The sequence below is a fragment of the Mangifera indica genome, chromosome 13 (assembly GCF_011075055.1).
Source record: "Mangifera indica cultivar Alphonso chromosome 13, CATAS_Mindica_2.1, whole genome shotgun sequence".
Lineage (NCBI taxonomy): Eukaryota > Viridiplantae > Streptophyta > Magnoliopsida > Sapindales > Anacardiaceae > Mangifera > Mangifera indica.
In genome coordinates, this window is record NC_058149.1 from 14,339,177 (window position 1) to 14,358,908 (window position 19,732).

Consider the following 19,732-nt stretch of genomic DNA (forward strand, 5'->3'; position numbering starts at 1 on the left):
AACTTGGAATTTTTTGTTGGATCAAAGGGTTAACAATTTTCAAGTGAAAAGAGGATATAAAAAACAAAGAGTTAAAGAGAGTAAAGTGAGTTATGTATAAATTTGGATGGATAATTTAAGTTCTGTTTTCATTCCTATATAAAGTCACTTATATACATTAAAGTACAAAATTACATGTCAAGAGCTAAGATTGACCATACTTATATCAGCAAAAAGTACCACAAAATGTGGATCATCAACCATTTTAAACAAAATTTTAACTAACCAAAATAGTTGTGCCAACTTGAATTAAATAAAAAGGCACGAATAATCTCAAGTTATTTATATATATCAAAGTATAAGATTACATGTCAAGAGTTAAGGCTGACCACACTTATATTAACAAAAAGTACTATAAAATGTGGACCATCAACCATTTTAAACAAAACATCAACTAACCGAAATAGTTGTGCTGACTTGAATTAAATAAAAGGACACCAAAAACCTCAAGTCACTGACACCTTTGCCCTTGAGCACGAGAAAAACCAATTAAAACCATAATTTGAAGTTTCCCTAATCTGAAGTTTGTTCCATTGAGTTTATGGACATTGTCGATTCTAGGGAGGAATTGTTCCCGGCCATTTGCTGGGGCTCTATGCCATGAACAAAGAGTTTGCAGAAATTATTAGTTTTTGTTGATTTTCATGAATGAAAGATTACAATATATAGACTAGAGTCTTCCCTAGTGTTAGGAAACAAACCAGAGAAAGGAAACCAACCTTAAAAACAAAAACTACAAATCAGGGAACAAAATAGGAAATTTCAACTAATTAAAACGAATAATTGACTAAATTAATTCAGGTATAACTGGGATTTATTCTAACTTTCCGTCAGTAACTATGCTACTGTCATTTGAGCCATGAAGAATATCTACATGATTTATTTTCACAAACAGCTTAGGGAGTTGAGGCTCCTTCTTGATCTGGGTTAATGTGCTCTTCTACAGGCACAATATCTTGAACTGCTTGATCACTTGGATTAGGATTTGGATTTCCATGCTCAGTTGAAGGTGTTCTTTGTTCTCCATCGAAAGCAAAATTCTGATCTGTGTGCTGTGAAAAGCTTGGGGGACTTGCTGGGTAGCGAGTGCATGGAGAAGGTGTTGTACTAGTGGCTGCCCCCAAACTATGGTGTGCTTGGATGCCAGTTTTTTCTTTGAAAGTATGGGAAGTGAGGTCCCTTGAAACAAAGATTCTAAACAAAGTTCGAATCCTTGTCCGTAATGACGATCTGGGCTCCGATTCTTTGAAGACTTTCCTGTGCTCGTAAAGGAAAATGGCCGTGGAAATGATGAGAGTCAAGCTTGAAGCGATGCCGGCAATGAGAAACAGCCCCCAGAAACTGTTAACACCAAGACGCGAAGAAACTAAGCTGGCGGGGTCCGGGCAGCTGTTCTTCTTGAACCATGCATCTTCAATCTCGTTCATTTTTGCTCCCTCGGTCACAGTCAAGATCGCCCTGGAAACGTCAGGGACTAGAGGTGAACCAAGCGGGAAGGCCTGTAAAGCAACAAAAGGAAAGAAAACTGTAAGAAAATTTCTTGATGGAAACCCAAGATTCAGGAATAGAAAATCAACCATTCTAATACAGGCAATCTTAATAGTTTTATATATTTAGATAACATGACGTTTCAAACATTTTTATTATATAAAAGTGTTTTTAATTCAGTATACTATAATTCGTGCGTATATCATATCGTCGACATCTAACAAAAGCTACATGACAAGATATAAGAAGAGGCAAGAAATTAAGAGAGTCTAGAGAACTTGCAAAGCCAAAACCAGCAGTTCTAAATGTTGGGTCAACCATGGAGTATTTGGAGCAATATTTTCCCAGAAACAGTTTAATGTATGGGACTTCATCAAAAGCAGCAGCTATGCCGCCATTTGCAGTTCCATTTTGAAAAAGGGCGTCACATTCTTCTACAGAATCATAAACCAGTAGATTTTTGTCCTTGAAACCTAATTGTTTCAAGATTCCCACAACGAAAGAGCCCTGTTGGTACCCAACAATTTCCCCTCTCTTTATCAACTCCGCTACATCGCTAACAGTTGGCTGGAGACTTTGCACTGTGAGGAGTGATGTCAAGCTAGCCGTGTAGCTTTGTGTGAGTACGAGGACTACAAAGCACCACACAATCACCACAAACCGAGCCATATTGCTCAACACTCGCTCGCCTGCAGACGCAATTCAAGATAATTAAAGAACAACATCAATGTAGAGCCTTGCATTGTAGCTAAAATGGTGAAAGAAATTACGTACGTTGTGCAAAAACCATGGTGGAGAAGGAGAACCAGAAGCTTGTGCCAACTTGATGCTCAGGCGGGCCGCGAAAATCTTCATTGATTCTGTGCTCAAGGACCCAGATGACGAATCCAATGAAAAGAAAAAAACAAGCAGTTGTAACCCAAAGGTCCCATGACAAGGGCTCTAGGAAGACCCATGGACTTTTCTTGTTGTCATCTTTGAATGGCACAACCATTGATACTCCAGATTCGGTATACGGTAATGCGAAGTCCACATATTGTGATCTGTTGGCGACAATTGTAGTATCTCCCACCACAGCATCAAATTTCTGTTCATATTTCCACAAAAAGGAGTCAAATAAGTCATCCAATCCACTATCAAGTCTATATTCACTCCTAATGTCTAACATGTCGGTCCAATAGAAACATGCCTAGTTGGTTACAGAGGTTTGCCCATCCATCAGTGTATTGATAGTTTAAGAGTTCAAAAACTATCTAATTAATCTTGTTTTAACATTTCAATTGATGTGGGATATCTATATATATCAAACATCTTTTTTATGTATTGTAGATGTGAGATTTGTACAAAAGTATTTCATAATGTGCTTGCAATAGATTATGAATATATAATTCTTCAATGAAACTATATACGTTCAGTTTTAAGTATTTAATTAAATATTTAAATGATATGTCATTATATAATTAGATGATTATGTAATAACACGTTATCTGAATACCAAATTGAGTATTCAAAATTGGGTGCATTTAATATTGCTTATAATTCTTTGTGTTGTTATGTAAAGTCTTCTAATTGCAAATAAAAACTATAACACTAAGAAGGATAAGAACTTTTACCCCAAGCTTGACTTGATAGATCATATCATTATATGAACCGGCGCTAGAGCCATCAGGCAGAGCAAAGGGAATGAACTCATAACTGATAGCATATGGCAATGCTTGCATTACAGCATTGAAGACATCAATGCAGTAACCAGTGACTGTTGTTGTCTTAGTACTTTGATCAGTTGTGACTTTTACAAAGTCACTGTAACCATCCTTCACCGGCACTCCTATGCGCAGTTTATTCCCATTTGTTGGAATTTCCCAGCCCTTTGGAACAGATTTAGAGTCTCCTGGCCAAATAATAGCTCCCAGCTGGGATTTTGAAGTAGAATTTGTACTTGTTGAATTCAAGTTCTTCATTAGTCCACCCTCTGGTGTCCAAAATCCAATCCCTCTTGCTCCATCACCATTCACATTGACTATCTGAAAAGCTAAAGACCGAAACTGTCCATCAACAAACGTGTAATCTCCTGTAAGACCTCTGAATCTTGTTCCTGATAATGATTCAAGGAGTTTTGGCCCATTCTTGGAGACGCCAAGTGCTTCAAGGTCTGTTGCATTGGCCAAAACATTTGTGTTATCGAAGCCAAAGTTTGTAGTACCAGCTTTCTCAACTGCCATGGCTAGTGCCATTGTGGCATCGTAAGCCAACAGTCCAAAAATGCTCAGTTGGGCATCAACAAGGCCTGGATTTTCCTGCTGGAACTTTCTCTTCCGTCGAATTCGAAAACTCTCTAGCGCTTTCGTTTTTGGAACATAAAGCCTTACACCCAACCCGCCTTGCATTGACTCAATCACCGAAGGCTCCAAGGAGCTCAACAAATCTGTCAATCCATCAGTAATGATCCAAACGTAGCCTTCATTCATCATCCCAATCTCTTTTGCTTGAGCAAAAAGCCTAGAGCCAAGAGAAGGGAGCATGTGCACAATGAAGACTCTAGTTTGCATAGCCATTAGCTTGTAAAGCTCTTCAGCAATTTGGTCGTCGGAAGCCACCGGAGAAATGACACTTCTGTAAGGGACGCGTGTGTTAATGGCTTCCAATGCATCAGTTAAGTAAGGTATCATTCCTTCACCAAACTCATTGTCCACGTGAATAGGCACAGCTTCTCTCCAACCAAAGACTTGAATAATGGAAGTTATGGCACCAACTTGAGAAGAGTCATTTGCCGTAGCCGGGAAGAAATAGGGACTTCTGAGGGACGTAAGAGAGGGACTTGTTGCAGAAAAAGAGATAATGGGCACGTGAGATTTATTTCCAAGTTCAATAACGAAGTTGGTTTCCATGGAATTCTCCGGTCCTATTATGGCTTGCACTTCCACATTCTTTACCAAGTCTAGAGCTGTAAAATTAGCGGAAGGGTTCTCTTCAATTAAATTTCTAACAAATAAACACTTTTTTACACCAATTTTTAAACAAACATGAGAACAAATGTTTAATATGTTATCATATAATTAATTGATTTTAAATTAAATTTAAAATAACACATAATCACATATTAATGCATTAACTTTTATACCTTATTATTTTATTATCAATGAGTTATTGGCATGTCATTGGTTCAAATCACCTTAATTTATTGTGAAAACAACTAAACTTAATTGCTTCTTCTACTGGGGCTAAACTCTATAATTTAGAAACAAAGTAATAAGTTCAAACAAAACACATTCAATTAATCAGCTGATTTTAATCAAAGTGTGAATTTAAATCAAAATAAATAAAGCAAATAATCATACTAAAAAGAGAATTAACATATATTATTTAATCTGGTTCATCCAAAGTCAAGTTATGTCAAACAAAATTAATATTATTTTCTTATATCCCTTTTGGAGTGAATGTATTAATAAATGAATTATTATGACGGTTGTTTTGCTCAAATAGTAGAATAATTTCTTTATATATATATATATATATATATATATATATATATATTATTATTATTATTATCCTTAAATCTAACCCTATTAGAAACATTGATATTAAACAAAATTTTATTAAAATTTTTACTTTCTTGGAAAAATCTTAAAACTGTCAGAATGGGATAAACCTAAACATTTGGACTATGAAGTTGTATGAAAAAGAAGGTTGCCGAGTCAAATGAACAGGGTTATGAATAGTATTTCATAGTTTTGGAAAGGAAAAGAAAGAAAAGAAAGGAAAGGAAAGGAAAGAAAAGAAAGGAGAGAAGAAGAAAAGAAAGAAAAACAAGAAAAGGAATTTGGAGCTCAAGATTCAGGGGTCGTCCCAAGAGTAATGTCTGGTGAGTTATGAATAGATTTAGATGGAAGCAAAATTAGTAAGATATAAGGCCGCATGCATGCTATGAACTATGATGAGGTATTTTACACTACACAGCCTACAGTAGGGCACATCGGTAGTAAGACATAGACCTACAGTGGGGTCTGCTCACAGTAGAGTATGCTGGTAGTATAGCTTAATTTAGATTCAAAAATGATGTAGTAAGAGAAAAGAAGAGAGCTCGAACTTAGAAAAGTGTCAAATCGGTATAGTCAGCTTCCAAAAAGTATCAAATAGACATCAGATGGGACAAAGTATGACCCAAATAGTAAAACATGAACTAAATTATCCCCTCAAGTTTTTATGGGGGTTATGAGTGAGGTTGAGTCTCGAAAGTGAGTTAGAACAGGAAAAAAGATAGTTTACTTAATTCTTTCCCCTTACTGAATGTTCTTATCTCTCACTTCTTTTTCTTTCCTGATTATAGGTATAGGTGATCGAGGTAGCTACGAGGCAAGGTCAGGTTAGCATAGATAGATCCGACTAGAATAAGTTATCTTTGGTTTATATTATATACATACAGTGGCATATTCTTGTCGACTTTTGACTTTTTGAGATTATGATACAATTGTATATGATTACTCTCAGTTTTCAGATGCTTTCAAATGAGTTTTCATATGAGTATATATATCTTTTGTTTACTTCCAGATTTTCAGTTTTCTTGAAATACTTTCTAAACACTTTTAATGATGCATTTATTTTAAAAGAAAAAAATAAACGCTTCAGATATTAATTTGTAACATTTCTCCTTCGGTGGATAGTACTTCTAAGGAGGGATGTTACAACCTTTGATTCTTAGGATCTTACCATACTTGGAGTAATATGAGTCAAGGAGGAAATATAACTGCTTGTAAGCTTGATAGGATTTTATTAAATAAGAATTGGCTTAAAAAGTTTCTGAGATCTATAAGAGTTTTCCATCCTTGTGGGCTTTCAGATCATAGCCTAGAAGTTTTTTTTGGAGGTGAAAATGAATCTAAAGGAAAATGCCCCTTCAAATTCTTCAATTTTTGGGTAGAACAGGAAAATTTTTTGCCTTTGGTAGACTCCGTTTGGAAAGAAAGAAAATATTACATGCAACCCCATCTTTCTTCTTGTGAAAAAGCTTAAGAAAGTTAAAATGGCTTTGAAAGAGCTCAATAGGAAGGAGTTTTGGAATATTTCCAAAAGGCGAAATATGCTAGAGAAAGACTGAATAGCATTCAAATGAGCCTTGATCATCGCCTGCATGATAGTAGACTTTTAGAGGAAGAAAATCTTGGTGCTAGAGAGCTTCGAAGACTTAGTTAGATGAAGGAATCATTCATGAAGCAAAAATATGGAATCAAATGGCTTAAGAGGGGGACTAAAACACAAGCTATTTCTTCAAGTGCATCAAAGGAATAAGGAATAAAAATTCCATCAATCTCTTTTTTTGGAGGATGGTACTTTTACTTGTAAGAAAGGGTAAGTTAAAGAGGAATTCTCTTAACTTAAAAGATTGTTTACATGCCTGTTGATAGTTTCTTTGATGATAACTTTGGAGGACTTCTCGACTTTGTGATCCCTAAGGACATTACTTTTGACATGGTGAAAAAAGTCATTAGTAAGAAGATAACCTTTTTTGACATGTATAACAACAAAGCTCTAGGATTCAATGGATTCAAAGCCTTTTTCTACAAGAAGGCTTGGAACATTATTGGCAAGGATATTGTAGAGGCCATCAAATAATTCTTTGCTTTAGGATCCCTTCTTTGAAAGGTCAATGACACTATTATTTCTCTTGTGCCTAAGTGTGAAAACCCGTTAAAAGCTAAAGACTTTAGGCCTATTTTGGGTTTTAACGTCATCTATTGTAAGTTTAGTGCCTTTTTTGAAGTAGAGTTGATCTTAACTACGACAAAGCTAAAGTTGCTTGAGAAGAAGTTTGTGTCTCTAGGAAAGAAGGTGGGTTGGGACTTAGAAAGAGTGGTAATTGGAATAAAGCTAATATGGTTAAACACATATGGGACATCATCTAACCTGAAAGTCATTCCATATGGGTTGAGTGGATTAAAAGAAATAGATCGAGAAATAACAATATATGAGAGGTCAAGCCTTTTAGTGATAACACGTAGTGGTGGAGAAAACTTCTTACGTTGAAGGAAGTGGTGAGAGGATACATAAAACATACTATTGGTGATAGAGAACACACCTTTCTTTGGTCGGATAATTAACACTTGATGGGTCCACTCAAATAAAGATTTAGAGACCAAATAATTGTTAAATCGGGGCTAAGCAAAAATGCCAAAGTTAAGAATATAATTGTTGAGAGGGATTGGAGATGACCTTTAACTAACTCCTCAGAGATGAGTGAGAGCAAATTTTCAATGGTAGACAAGTCGAAAAGTGGTATTAACACCATAACTTGGGTAGGGTTCTTAATGCCTCAGGAAACTTCTTAACTAAGTTTGCTTGGAATAAACTTCAAATGAGGAAGAGAGATGTGGCTTAGGCTCATATTGTTTGGCATAAAAAATTTATCCCTAGACATATAGTCATACTTTGGCTTGCCCTTAAAAAGAGGTTGAACATAAGAGATAAACTTGTTAGATATGGGGTCACCACGAATGCTAGTTGTGTGCTTTGTAACAATGCACAGAAGGATATTAATCTCATATTTTTCAAGTGTGAGTACAATGTGTTCATCTGGGAAAGTATTATTGCTATCAATGGCATGTCCTATGTTAGTCAAGATTGGAAGAGATTAATAGAAGGAATTATTGAGGATTAGAAAGGGAGAAACATTATAAACATCATGGGGAAGCTTTGCATTAGGGCAACAGTCTATGCAATTTGGAAGGAAAGAAATAATAGAATCTTTTCTAGAAGAGGCATTTCTAAGGAAAGGATTAAAGAGAATGCGAGGAGAAATGTAAGAGATAAGAGTTGATAAACATAAACTTTTCTAGAGAAGCTGAGAACATTGCTTATAGATGGGGGCCTCATCGTTGCATCTTCAAGCCCAACACCATCTATCTTTCTGGGAATCTATGATGCTCCTCTATTTTTTGCCTAACCAATCTATTTTTTGTAGGTTTTTTATGTTCTAGGAGCCCTTTGTACTGCCTTTGGATCCTCAATATTCCCCTTTGAAGCTGTCTGGAGATGACTACAACAGTCTTGTGATGCTGCAGGTCTGGGCTAGGAAAAATCCCAAGATTTGTTGTAGACCTATTCGATACTTGTTTGATACTTTCTGGTGTTGCATTCTTAGTTTACTGATGAAGATCTTCTGCTGTTAGATAAAGCTAAAGGCAGTAGAGAATAGGTCTAGTTGGAAGCTGAAGATTCTGGCCTTTGCTACTCTTTGCCTTGACCTGAAGATGTGCCTATTGCTACTCCAGTTCTTTCTTGCTGTGCCTAGTTGCTAGGATTTCTTGGTTTTCCATTCTACAAACTTTTCTATTGGAAAATTGGCTCTTTAGGTCTTACATCAATTAATTTATTCTCTTTGTATTTTACTAAAGGCTATAAATAGAGGCCTTGGTTTTAATTCAAAATCATCCCAAAAGTAATTGTAGTCAAATACAATTATATTGAAAGAATCCTATTATTAGAGATCTTTAATAGTTTATTTTTCTTTATAACTATTATTTGAAGATAGTGAAAGTAGTCAGTAACGTCGAGGACATAGATACATTTACTGAACCTCGTAAATTCTTGTGTTCTCATTCTTTTATTTTCTGCCTTAATTACTTATTATATTTCATAGCATAGAAATTGTGTTTTATATTTTCACTATACAACAAGTGGTATCAGAGTCTAGGTTTAGGACAATAAGTAACTATTTATATGGTTATGTACATGTCTAGAAAAATGTTGTCTAAAGAGGTTGGTTTTTAAGGAGACTTTGTCCCTACCAATCTTTCCTGGGTATTTTCTAGTGCATATATTATTATTTTTTGGCACTTGCTTCTATCCTCGGTTATAGTATTTTTTTTTTTAGCTATTGAATATAAATTTGTGAAACTTGGTTATTTGAAAAACTATCTACTAAGTAAATCGTAGTCAGTAGAAAATGACATTGACATTAACAAAAACAATTATGACAATTGTAAAAATTGATGTGGAAAAATTTGATGGCCAAAACAATTTTGGCTTGTGGCAATGTGAAGTGATAGACACCTATGTCAAGAAAATCTTGATATAGCTCTAGAGGAGGAAAAACCAAAGAAGATAGATGACAAAGAATAGACAAGGATCAACCATCAAGCTTGTGGTACAATTCGTATATGTCTTTGTAGATAGCAGAAATATCCATTCATGAAAGAGACATCTACAAGTAAGATGTGGAAGACATTAGAAAACAAGTATATGAAGAAGAACAATAAGAATAGACTTTATTTGAAGAAGAAATTGTTTCGTCTTCAATTGAAACCTAGTACAAGTATAACTGATCATATTGATACTTTTAACCAGTTGATAGCTGATTTACTGAACCTAGATGAAACTTTAAAAAATGAAGATAAGACAACGCTTTTACTAGGATCTCTTCTTGAAGAATTGGATTATTTAAACATTACATTACTTCATGGAAAGGAGAAAGTGACTTATGATAAGATATATGTTGCTTTGAATAATAATGAAATTCAAAAGAAAGATCAACAAGAGAATAAAGAGACAACTATTGAAGCCTTTACTGTAAAAAGACGAAGTCAAAGTTATAAGCAAGAAAGAAGAGGTAGATCTCAGTCAAAGAAAAGACCTAGTAAAGATGAATGTGCTTTATGTCGAGAGAAGGGACATTGGAAAAAAGATTGTCCAAAGTTACAAAGGAAAGATAAAGGTATGACCAAAGTTGCTTTAGATGCATGTGTAGCTAAAATTGAAGAAGATGAGTCGAACTTTGCTTTAGTGAGTTTACCATCGACATCTCAGTATAATGAATGGCTTCTAAATTCGGGTTGCACTTACTAAATGTGTCCACACAAAGAATTATTCTTCAATTATGAAAAACTAAATATTAGAGTTGTTTTCATGGGTAATAATAGTCTTTGCAAAACTGAAGGGATAAGTTCAATTCGTTTAAAGAATACTGATAGATCAACTAAAGTTCTGATAAACATTCGATATGTGCCACAGTTGAAGAAAAATCTCATCTCTTTGAGAGTTTTGGAATCCAAAAGCTTCAAGGTGTAGATGATGAAAGGTACAAGAAGAAATAACTTGTATTATTATAACAGTGGTATAGTTTTTGAATCAACAGTTATAGTATGTGAAAAAGATGTAGACGATGAAACAACCAGATTTTGGTATATGTGTTTGGGACATATAGGGGAAAGAACCTTATTTAGTTTAGTGAAACAAAGCTTATTGAAAGGAGCAAAGACCTATAAGTTGGATTTTTGTGAGCATTATGTCTTGGGAAAACAGAAAAAAGTAAGATTTAGTACTACAATTCATAATACTAAAGGTATTTTGGATTATGTTCACTTTGATGTGTGAGGATCTACTAAGATAACTTCCTTGAGAGGTAGACACTTTTTTGTTACTTTTATTAATAACTTTTCGAGAAGGACATGGGTGTACACTTTAAAGAAGAAGAATGACATATTAGGTGTTTTCCTAAAATGGAAAAAGATGGTTGAAACTTAGACTGATAGAAAGATCGAACCACTAAAGACTGATAATAGTGTTGAGTATACTAGTGATCCCTTTTTTGAAGTTTGTCAGGCTGAAGGTATTGTTCATCATTTCTTAGTTAAAGAAACACCACAATAGAATGGGATGGCTAAACGCATGAATCGAACCTTGTTAGAAAAGGTTATATGTCTATTGTCCAATGCTGGGTCGGGTAAAATATTTTAGGTTGAGGTTGTTACATATGTATGTCATCTCATTAATCATTTACCATCCATTGCAATTGAAGGGAAAACACCCTTTGAGGTATGGTTTGGAAAACCTGCTAATGATTTTTCCTTACGTGTGTTTGGTTCGACTGCCTATTATCATACAAAAGAGTTTAAATTAGATCCAAGAGCTAAGAAAACAATTTTTATAGGGATTAGTTCTAGAGTGAAAGGATATCATCTTTGGTGTTTGAAGTTGAAGAAAATCATTTATAGTAGGGATGTTACCTTTGATGAATCTACCACGTTAAAGAAGGTAACAAAGAAAACCGATGATACTTAACAACGGGTGGAGTGTACTCTGCAACAGGTGGAGTTTGAGACAATTACAATAATAAACCCATTCAAAATTGTTGAAAATGATAGTGATACTCTGGTGACAGAGGAGGAAAGTGAAGATGGTGAGGTTTCAACCTAAGAACCTTAACAACAACAAGAATCAATTGCATCACATAGGCCAAAATGAGAAATACATAAACCTACTCGATTTGCTGATATGATGGCCTATGCACTTCCGATTGTAGATGATGATATTCTTTCCACCTATAAAGAAGTAGTCAAAAGTCCAAAAGTTGAAAAGTGGAAGAAAGCCATGGATAAGGAGTTACAATCCTTTCAGAAAAATGAAACTTGGCAGTTAATTCAATTACTAAAGAACAAGAAGGCAATTGGGTGTAAGTGGGTGTATACAAGAAAAGGTGGATTTCCTAACAAAGAAGATGTTCGCTACAAGGCAAAGTTAGTAGCAAAAGGCTACGCTCAAAAGGAAGGGATTGATTTCAATGAGATATTTTCTCTAGTTGTTAAGCATTCCTCTATTAGAATTTTGTTGGCCTTGGTGGCACAATTAAATCTTGAACTAGTTCAACTTGATGTGAAAACTGTATTTTTATATGATAATTTGGAAGAGGAAATCTACATGACTCAGCCTAAAGGATTTAAGATTGCTGATAAAGAGAATTAGGTTTACAAACTGAAAAGATCGCTTTATAGATTGAAATAGTCACCAAGACAGTGGTACAAGCGATTTGATCAATTTATGAAGAAACATAGGTACATAAGAAACAAATATGATAATTATGTATATTTTCACAGGTTACAAGATGAGTTTTTCATTTATCTATTATTCTATGTTGATGATATACTGATAACCTCAAAGAACCAAGAAGAAATTGAAAGCACAACTCAATCAAGAGTTTGAAATGAAAGACCTAGGAGAAGCCAAAAAGATTCTAGGTATGGAGATTAGTAGAGATAGAAGAAGAAACAAGGTTAGTTTGACCTAGAAAGAATATTTGAAGAAGTTACTACACCGTTTTGGCATTTTTGAGAAGTTAAAACCTGTAAATAATCCACTTGCTCCTCATTTCAAGATTAGTGCATCCTTATCTCCATGTACAAATGAAAAGCGAAGATATATGTCACAAGTTTCGTATTCTAATGCGATTGGTAGCTTGATGTATGCAATGGTGTGTGCAAGACTCGACATTTCACATGTAGTTGGAGTTGTGAGCAGGTATATACATGATATTGGTAAAGGACATTCAGGCTATGAAATGGATTCTACGGTACTTACTAAAGACTGTAGATATTGATTTAGTATTTGAGTAGGATGATGTACTTGATCAAGATGTGACTGAATATGTTGACTCTGATTATGTTGGTGATTTGGATAAACGTCGATCAACTACTGGTTATGTCTTTACTCTTGCGAAAGCATCAGTCAGTTGGAAGTCTACCTTGCAGTCTACAGTTGCTTTGTCTACTATAGAGGTAGAGTGTATAGCAATTATAGAGGCTATAAAGGAAACTATTTGGTTACAAGGATTGCTGGAAGATTTAGGAATTATTCAGAAACATGTCAATGTGTAATCTGATAGTCAAAGTGCAATTCATTTGGCAAAGAATCCAGTACTCCATGCACGGATTAAGCATATTGACGTTAGACATCATTTTGTAAAGGAGATAGTTGAAGAAGGGAATATACAACTCTTGAAAATTGGGACTACTGAGAACCCTGCAAATATGATGACCAAGGTGGTAACAACAATCAAGTTCAATCATTGTTTGAATTTGATCAACATCTTGCAAGCTTAAATTGCACCAAAAGGCATATTCGAAGTTATCGCTAAAGAAGGAAAATATAAGGGAAATTTGGTGGGACACGCTAAATCACCAATGTAGAGATTGTTGGAAAATTGACTCTTTAGGTCTAACATCGATTAATTTATTCTTTTTGTATTTTACCAAAGGCTATAAATAGAGGTCTTGGTTATAATTCAAAATTATCCTAAAAGCAATTATAGTTAAACACAATTGAGAGAATCCTATTATTAGAGATCTCTAATAGTTTATTTTTTTTTTGTAACTATTCTTTGAAGATAATAAAAGTAATCAGCGGCGTCGAGGATGTAGGTATACTTATCGAACCTCGTAAATTCTTGTATTATCTTTTTTTTATTTTTCTGTATTTTATTTTCTGCCTTAATTATTTATTATATTCAATAGCATAGAAGCCTGTTCTACTCTTCTTGAAGCCTGGAATTCTGTGCTGCTTGTTTGGTTCAGAAGCTTGATCCTGCTGCTTCAGTCCCCTTGTGTTCTGCCAAGATTTGCAGAAAACATCCTGGACTCTGCTCAACCCCTGCTGTTTGTTGATGAAGGGCTGGGTATTCATATGGTTTTTCTGCCAAGTTGTTTCTCTGCTCTCCTGTGTGCTTTTGTGTCCATCCAAATGAACACAACTCTCTTTTTTGACATGTATTTGTTATATTGATCAATCTTGAGGGACAAGCTTGCAGTGTTTTCTATGTTTTTTTTTCTGTATAAGTATTATTTCCCTCTGGATGTTTATTTCTAGAATTTTTTAAATAGTAAATTAAGAGGTGATTTTGTTGTTCCTCTGACTATGTCCTTTAGATTATGCTACTCTCCTTTTATGTTAGGGTGAGTTTAGGATGTTCTTCCCCCCTCCTCTGGTTTTTTGTTTATTAATTTTTTCGCTTAGCAAAGAACAAAAGTTCCCTAATGCGTCGTCGTACGATTCCTTCACTAGTCTGAAACTAATGGCATGGAGGTGAAAATATTCTCGACAACGCTATTATTGGCAGGCCAAATTAAGATTTCTTCGTCCTTGCTTATTATTTTCTCACATGTTAGCCCCGACATCGTTGACCCGCAACATCTGATAATACGTTAAGACTTTTTGTGGCCAACTCCTACATTATTATTATTCTGTTATGTTTTCCAATGGTCAACTGTATATGTTGTTTAATCAGCAACAGTATTATGTGGCTTCATTTTTTTAATTCTGAAAATCTAATTCTGAATTTAGCTTGTGATGGCTGTCCGTCTAGAATCGGCGAAATTCTGACAATAAATACCAAACTCTATGTGTAATTTAATTCGTTATTTTACTTTTGCATTCTTCAAAATGTACTATTTCTCTGAACAAAGACTTGATAAGGTTGTTTACGCGGCTTGGTCTCCAGAGGAGTCACTGTGCTTGTTTGTTCTTGGAAGGGTGTAAATGCAAGGAGTTTGAGAGTCGATACATGGAGTCATGGATCCTTAAAAATATAAAGGAAAAAGAGGGCAAAATATCTAACACACTAGACAAATCCTTTATTTATTAAAAAAAATATTGAATATGTATAAACATTAAATTACTTAGAAATGCTAATCCAAGACCGGTTATTATTTTTAACATTGAACTGAGATGTCTTACAAAAGCACGAGAGATATTAAGTTTGTATGAGTATTCTACATATCTTATGCATGTGAGATACATAGTTTGATTACATGTTTTGGTCTCCAAAAGAGTCATTGTGTTTTTGGAAAAGTGTAAATGCAAGGAGTTTGAGTCAATACATCGGAGTCAAAAATCCTAAAAAAGGGAGAAAGAAAGTGATTTACACCTAAAGAAAATTTCACATCTACAAAACACAAAAATGATATTGGGTATGAATTAGTATTTCACATCATTTGGGAATGCTAATTCTGGTGGGTTGGGATATTTGTTATAAATCGTATAATACCTCTAGATAAGTTTCACCAAAACACTTAGAGATATGGGTATCCTACACACCTGATGCATGTTATATTATGGCAAAAATGGGGGAAAAAACAACGACCGAAAGAAGAGAGGGAGGTGTAGTTTTACGTACCAGCGGCAGCTGCACCAATAACGTCCCCCTTGGAGTGTCTGGTGTTTAAGATGAGCCTGGTTTTGTAGTGAGAGTTGGTGGCATAAAAGTCTGAAAGCGCCATGTTGATGCAGCTCAAACTAATCTTCCCAAATTCCCTATCTAGGTTGAGAATCACACCCACATTAACAGGGACCGTACTGTTTTGTGACATGGCCGTGTCTGTGACTAATACACAGAGAAAGAGAGAAAAAGGAACAAGACTACAAGGTCTCTGTCTCATCTTTGAAGCCTTGACGCTAGAGGTTTGGATAGGCAATTGATAGCTTAACTTGTTTGCATATATATAGGGAGAAATACTGTACAATTTAGTTTGACAAGTATGCATATGTATAAGGTCATGAAAGAAGAATACTACACTTTTATACCGTGCTTGGGAAAATTGAAATGCCAAGTTGTGGAAAAATTCTTGCTGACTTTCTTTACGGGAAAATTTCATGCTTCTACTGTCAAAATCACAGGGAATTTCATGCTCCTACTGTCAAAATGCTTCAAGCGAATAATAAGAGTTTCATTAGCGAAACAAGCATTCCTAGTTGAAGTATTAATATTCTATTCGAATCCTTAAATTTTAACAAAATGTTGAACAATTAAAGCAACGGTCTTGTTCTCATTTAAACAATTATCACTTAAAATTTCTGAGTAGACATTCCGTTGTGAATATAAATACGCTATGTGCGTAGGTTGTATTGAGTTTTGACCAGCTTAACATGCGTTTGATATTAGAGAGAGCTTTCATTCACTCATATTTTCCAGATATTGAAACTTCAGTAGTATAAATGACTTCTTTGTTTTCTACTAGTGGTTTTCTTGTTTTGTTTTGTTTTTAGATTTTTTACGTAAATTTTTGCGTTCCTGTGCTCTTTCGTTGTTTGTCTTGTGTTGCTTGGAGAATTTGTTTCCTGGTTTCCCGTCGTAACAGTTGCAATCACAAATTATGGTAATTTCAATGTATTTTTATGCATGTGGTGTAATGTAATGGTGGCATGAGATGATAAAAATCTGACTCTGTTTAAAGCAAAGCTCATTAAAAATTGTATGAAAACCAGAGCTACGATTTGTCAATAACAACTCAGTGGTACGATTCTGTCTGATTCATAAATCGTCGTCGTCGTTTACCTTGACGAGTTCAAAGTATCTTGTAAGCCAACTTACACTACAATCAAAGAAAGAATCTACTCTCCCCCAGTTCATATTAATTTTCTTCTTCTTATCTAATTTCAATTTCTTTAATATTAGTTCTTCAAATTCAAGATCAACGGATCTTGTATTTGAAGAGCAAGAATCTAAAATTAGGTTGTGCAATGATGAGACTCTTTAAAGCCTTTGAATGAGTGTGTGTGTGTGTGTGTGTATATATATATATATATATATATATATATATATATATATATATATGTTTATATGTTTGTATGTATGTATGTATGTATGTATGTATGTATGTATGTATGTATGTAAAACCTGCACAATGTAAAACCTGCACAATGCTCTTTCATCGAGCAAACCCTAGCTTCCCTTCTAGGAACCATCCTTCTCTATATAAAAAACATCATTTTCCAGTTACCTACTTCTAAAATTCCCATCATCATATTCTATCATCAGCTACTAACATATATAATTAGGAGTATTCAAAACTAAAACCACACCAGTTTAATATTATTTTGAATCGAATTAGGTATCTAGTTCAAAAAAAATTACGAAAGAAAACTTAGTGACGTTTTGTTATTTTGATTTAGTCTAGAAAAATATAATCTACTATTATAGCTAATCAAGTTAAGTCATAAGAATTGTATTAAAGTTTTGAAATAAGACATGTGGATTCCCTCGATATAATCTACAAAAATTTATTTAAAAAATAAAAAATAATTAAATATTATTAAAATATTTTAATTCAATGGATTGACCTATAAAAATATGACTTACCCCTATTAAAGATTTGATATGACATAATCTAAAAGGTTTTGAATCGTATTATAAAGCCTTTTAATTTAATAATTTAGTCAAACAAATAAAACTTACAGTGTAACACACCGTAGCCTGATATAGTTTTTTATTAAGGTAACCCTAACTGAAGCTGACACAACATGTCGGTTCAATTAGTCAACACCTCTATAGTATGTACGTATGATATATATCTTCAATCATTCCATCCCACGTGTCTAAATCACGTCAGCTACCTTCTTATGCAAGGTCAAAACTTTTAGTCAACGAGGTAGAAATTATCTCATACACCTCATCTCATGCTAATACCATTAGTATAAATTAATGATCTCTTACTTACCCTCTTCTATACAAAAATATATAGTCTCTTCTGTATTGAATTGAAAGGGGGAAAAAAAAAAAGAAAAAGAGAAAAAAATATTAACGTTCAATTGCTGGGACCCAGACCACAGATTCTACCCGACTAGTGAAGAAATCATCACGTTTTATCTGGAAAGAAAGGTGGCTGACCTTGATTTCCCGCACATCGGAGCCAACGAAGTGGATACTTGCAAGTTCGACCCTCGGCAATTGAGAGACAGAGACTGAGAGAAAGAGAGAGATTAATGACGTTTTGTCTCATTTGATTTGGGTACCGATTTAATAATTAACAGTTAATAATCTTAAGTGCCTGTATCTTCATTTTTTTTTTGTTTGACCTGTACACTTAAAAAGTTATTTGTCATTTTAAATTAACGAAAATTTAAATTCAATCTTTTTGTCCGATAATTGGGGTAGTTTTAGATGGGGTTGACAGATGTTATTGTTTGGGTTACATCCATCCGAGTTTGAGTTGAAAAAAAAAATCAGGTGAAACTCGATTGGAGTTCTTATTTTTTGACAACTCTTTGATGCTAATGTTCATTATTCGAGCGATTTTAAGAGTTTGATTTAGTGTTAATATATTATCTATTTTCGTTATATAATCACATAGTCTAAAATGTTTATTAATAATTTATGAATTTATAGATTATTTAAATAATTTTATTTAAATATTATAAAATATTTATATATAACCAACATCTCTTTTATATTTTATTAATATAAGATTTATTTAAGTTGTTATACTCTTAAGCAAGCCCTCAACTCAAATCATATCCACCCCTAGTTTTAGAGGCATTTTTCGCATCTTAAAATGTTTGATCAATATAAGCATCTATTGTCTTTCAGAATTTTGTATAAGTGTTTTGGCTATCAAGAAAGCTGAGCAGTGAAAGGGATGATTGAAAATAACAAGTTGGATTATAAATTTTAAGTAGTGGGCTAGTAGACATTGTAATCTAATTAACCTTATAAGTCTGATTAATTAACTAGTATCGTGGAGCTGAGGATTGGGAATTGGAAGTCTCAAGACATCATTATAGTTTAAATAGAACAATTTAAACAAGAGAGCAAAATTTGAGTTAGAATTTGTGCTCTCAAGATGTGCAAAGCTCATAAACAAAATCGTGACAGATTGTGTATAGAAAACAGACAATATCTTTTTTGATGGATTAGATTTAAGTCCTTAATCTGTCTGACTAATAAGCTTAGTTAAATTGACACCTAGAGGGTTATTTAAGGCTTATGTAAAGTATAAGGGAGGTTTATAATATGGATCAAAGCCATGGATTTGGAAGTCAAAGTCTGTAGACATCAATTTAAATTCAATAGTCTGGAAAAGAAGGTGAAATTAAAATTAAAATTCTGTAGTTAAGCAAAGTTTCAATTATGGCCATGGTCGGGCTAGCTATTGGATGTCAAAATCAGTTTAATTTTTAGTCATTCATTACGATACTTCCAGGAAATTATACTGAAGAGTACCCTATATTAATTTTGTAACTTATAAAAAAATTATCAAAAGATGTTTATGCTCAAAGAAAGGTCAATGCACATCTCTAAGATAACTAAGTACCCAAATGATGAATTCATTTTGTTGACTTCCAGCTTAAAGAAGATTAAGCATGCCCAAGACCAATTGGATGTAACATGCATCAACATTCAAATATTGATTCTTCAAGGGCCATAAATCTGCCCGATAGTCAAAATTAAAGGTGATATCGAAGAAACAAAATAATTGATTAAAGCTATGTTTAAATTTTGTTCCACTCAAACATCATTTTTGCAACTTAACTTATCCCACAAGTAGTACAAACATTATATTTATATGTTCATCATAAAAAAAAAATTGACAAAAGGTCAATCAATAGTATAATTTGACTTTACATTACATGTCATATGATCGTTTCATATGAATAAAAAATTTCTTGA

General features: G+C 33.9%; 2 protein-coding genes across 2 annotated transcripts in view; both read right to left on the reverse strand.

Annotated features, from left to right (window-relative positions):
• The window catches only part of LOC123194212 (transcription initiation factor TFIID subunit 10-like), a 29,262-nt gene that overhangs the window by 7,595 nt on the left and 1,935 nt on the right, over positions 1-19,732 (reverse strand). The window lies entirely within an intron of this gene.
• On the reverse strand, positions 853-18,065 carry LOC123194412 (glutamate receptor 2.2-like). Its single transcript, XM_044607602.1, has 6 exons — positions 18,054-18,065; positions 15,464-15,716; positions 3,141-4,471; positions 2,302-2,614; positions 1,810-2,216; positions 853-1,538 (listed from the first exon to the last, which is right to left on the reverse strand). Exons 1-6 carry the CDS (start codon positions 18,063-18,065, stop codon positions 936-938), a joined length of 2,919 nt encoding a protein of 972 aa, XP_044463537.1. The 3' UTR covers positions 853-935.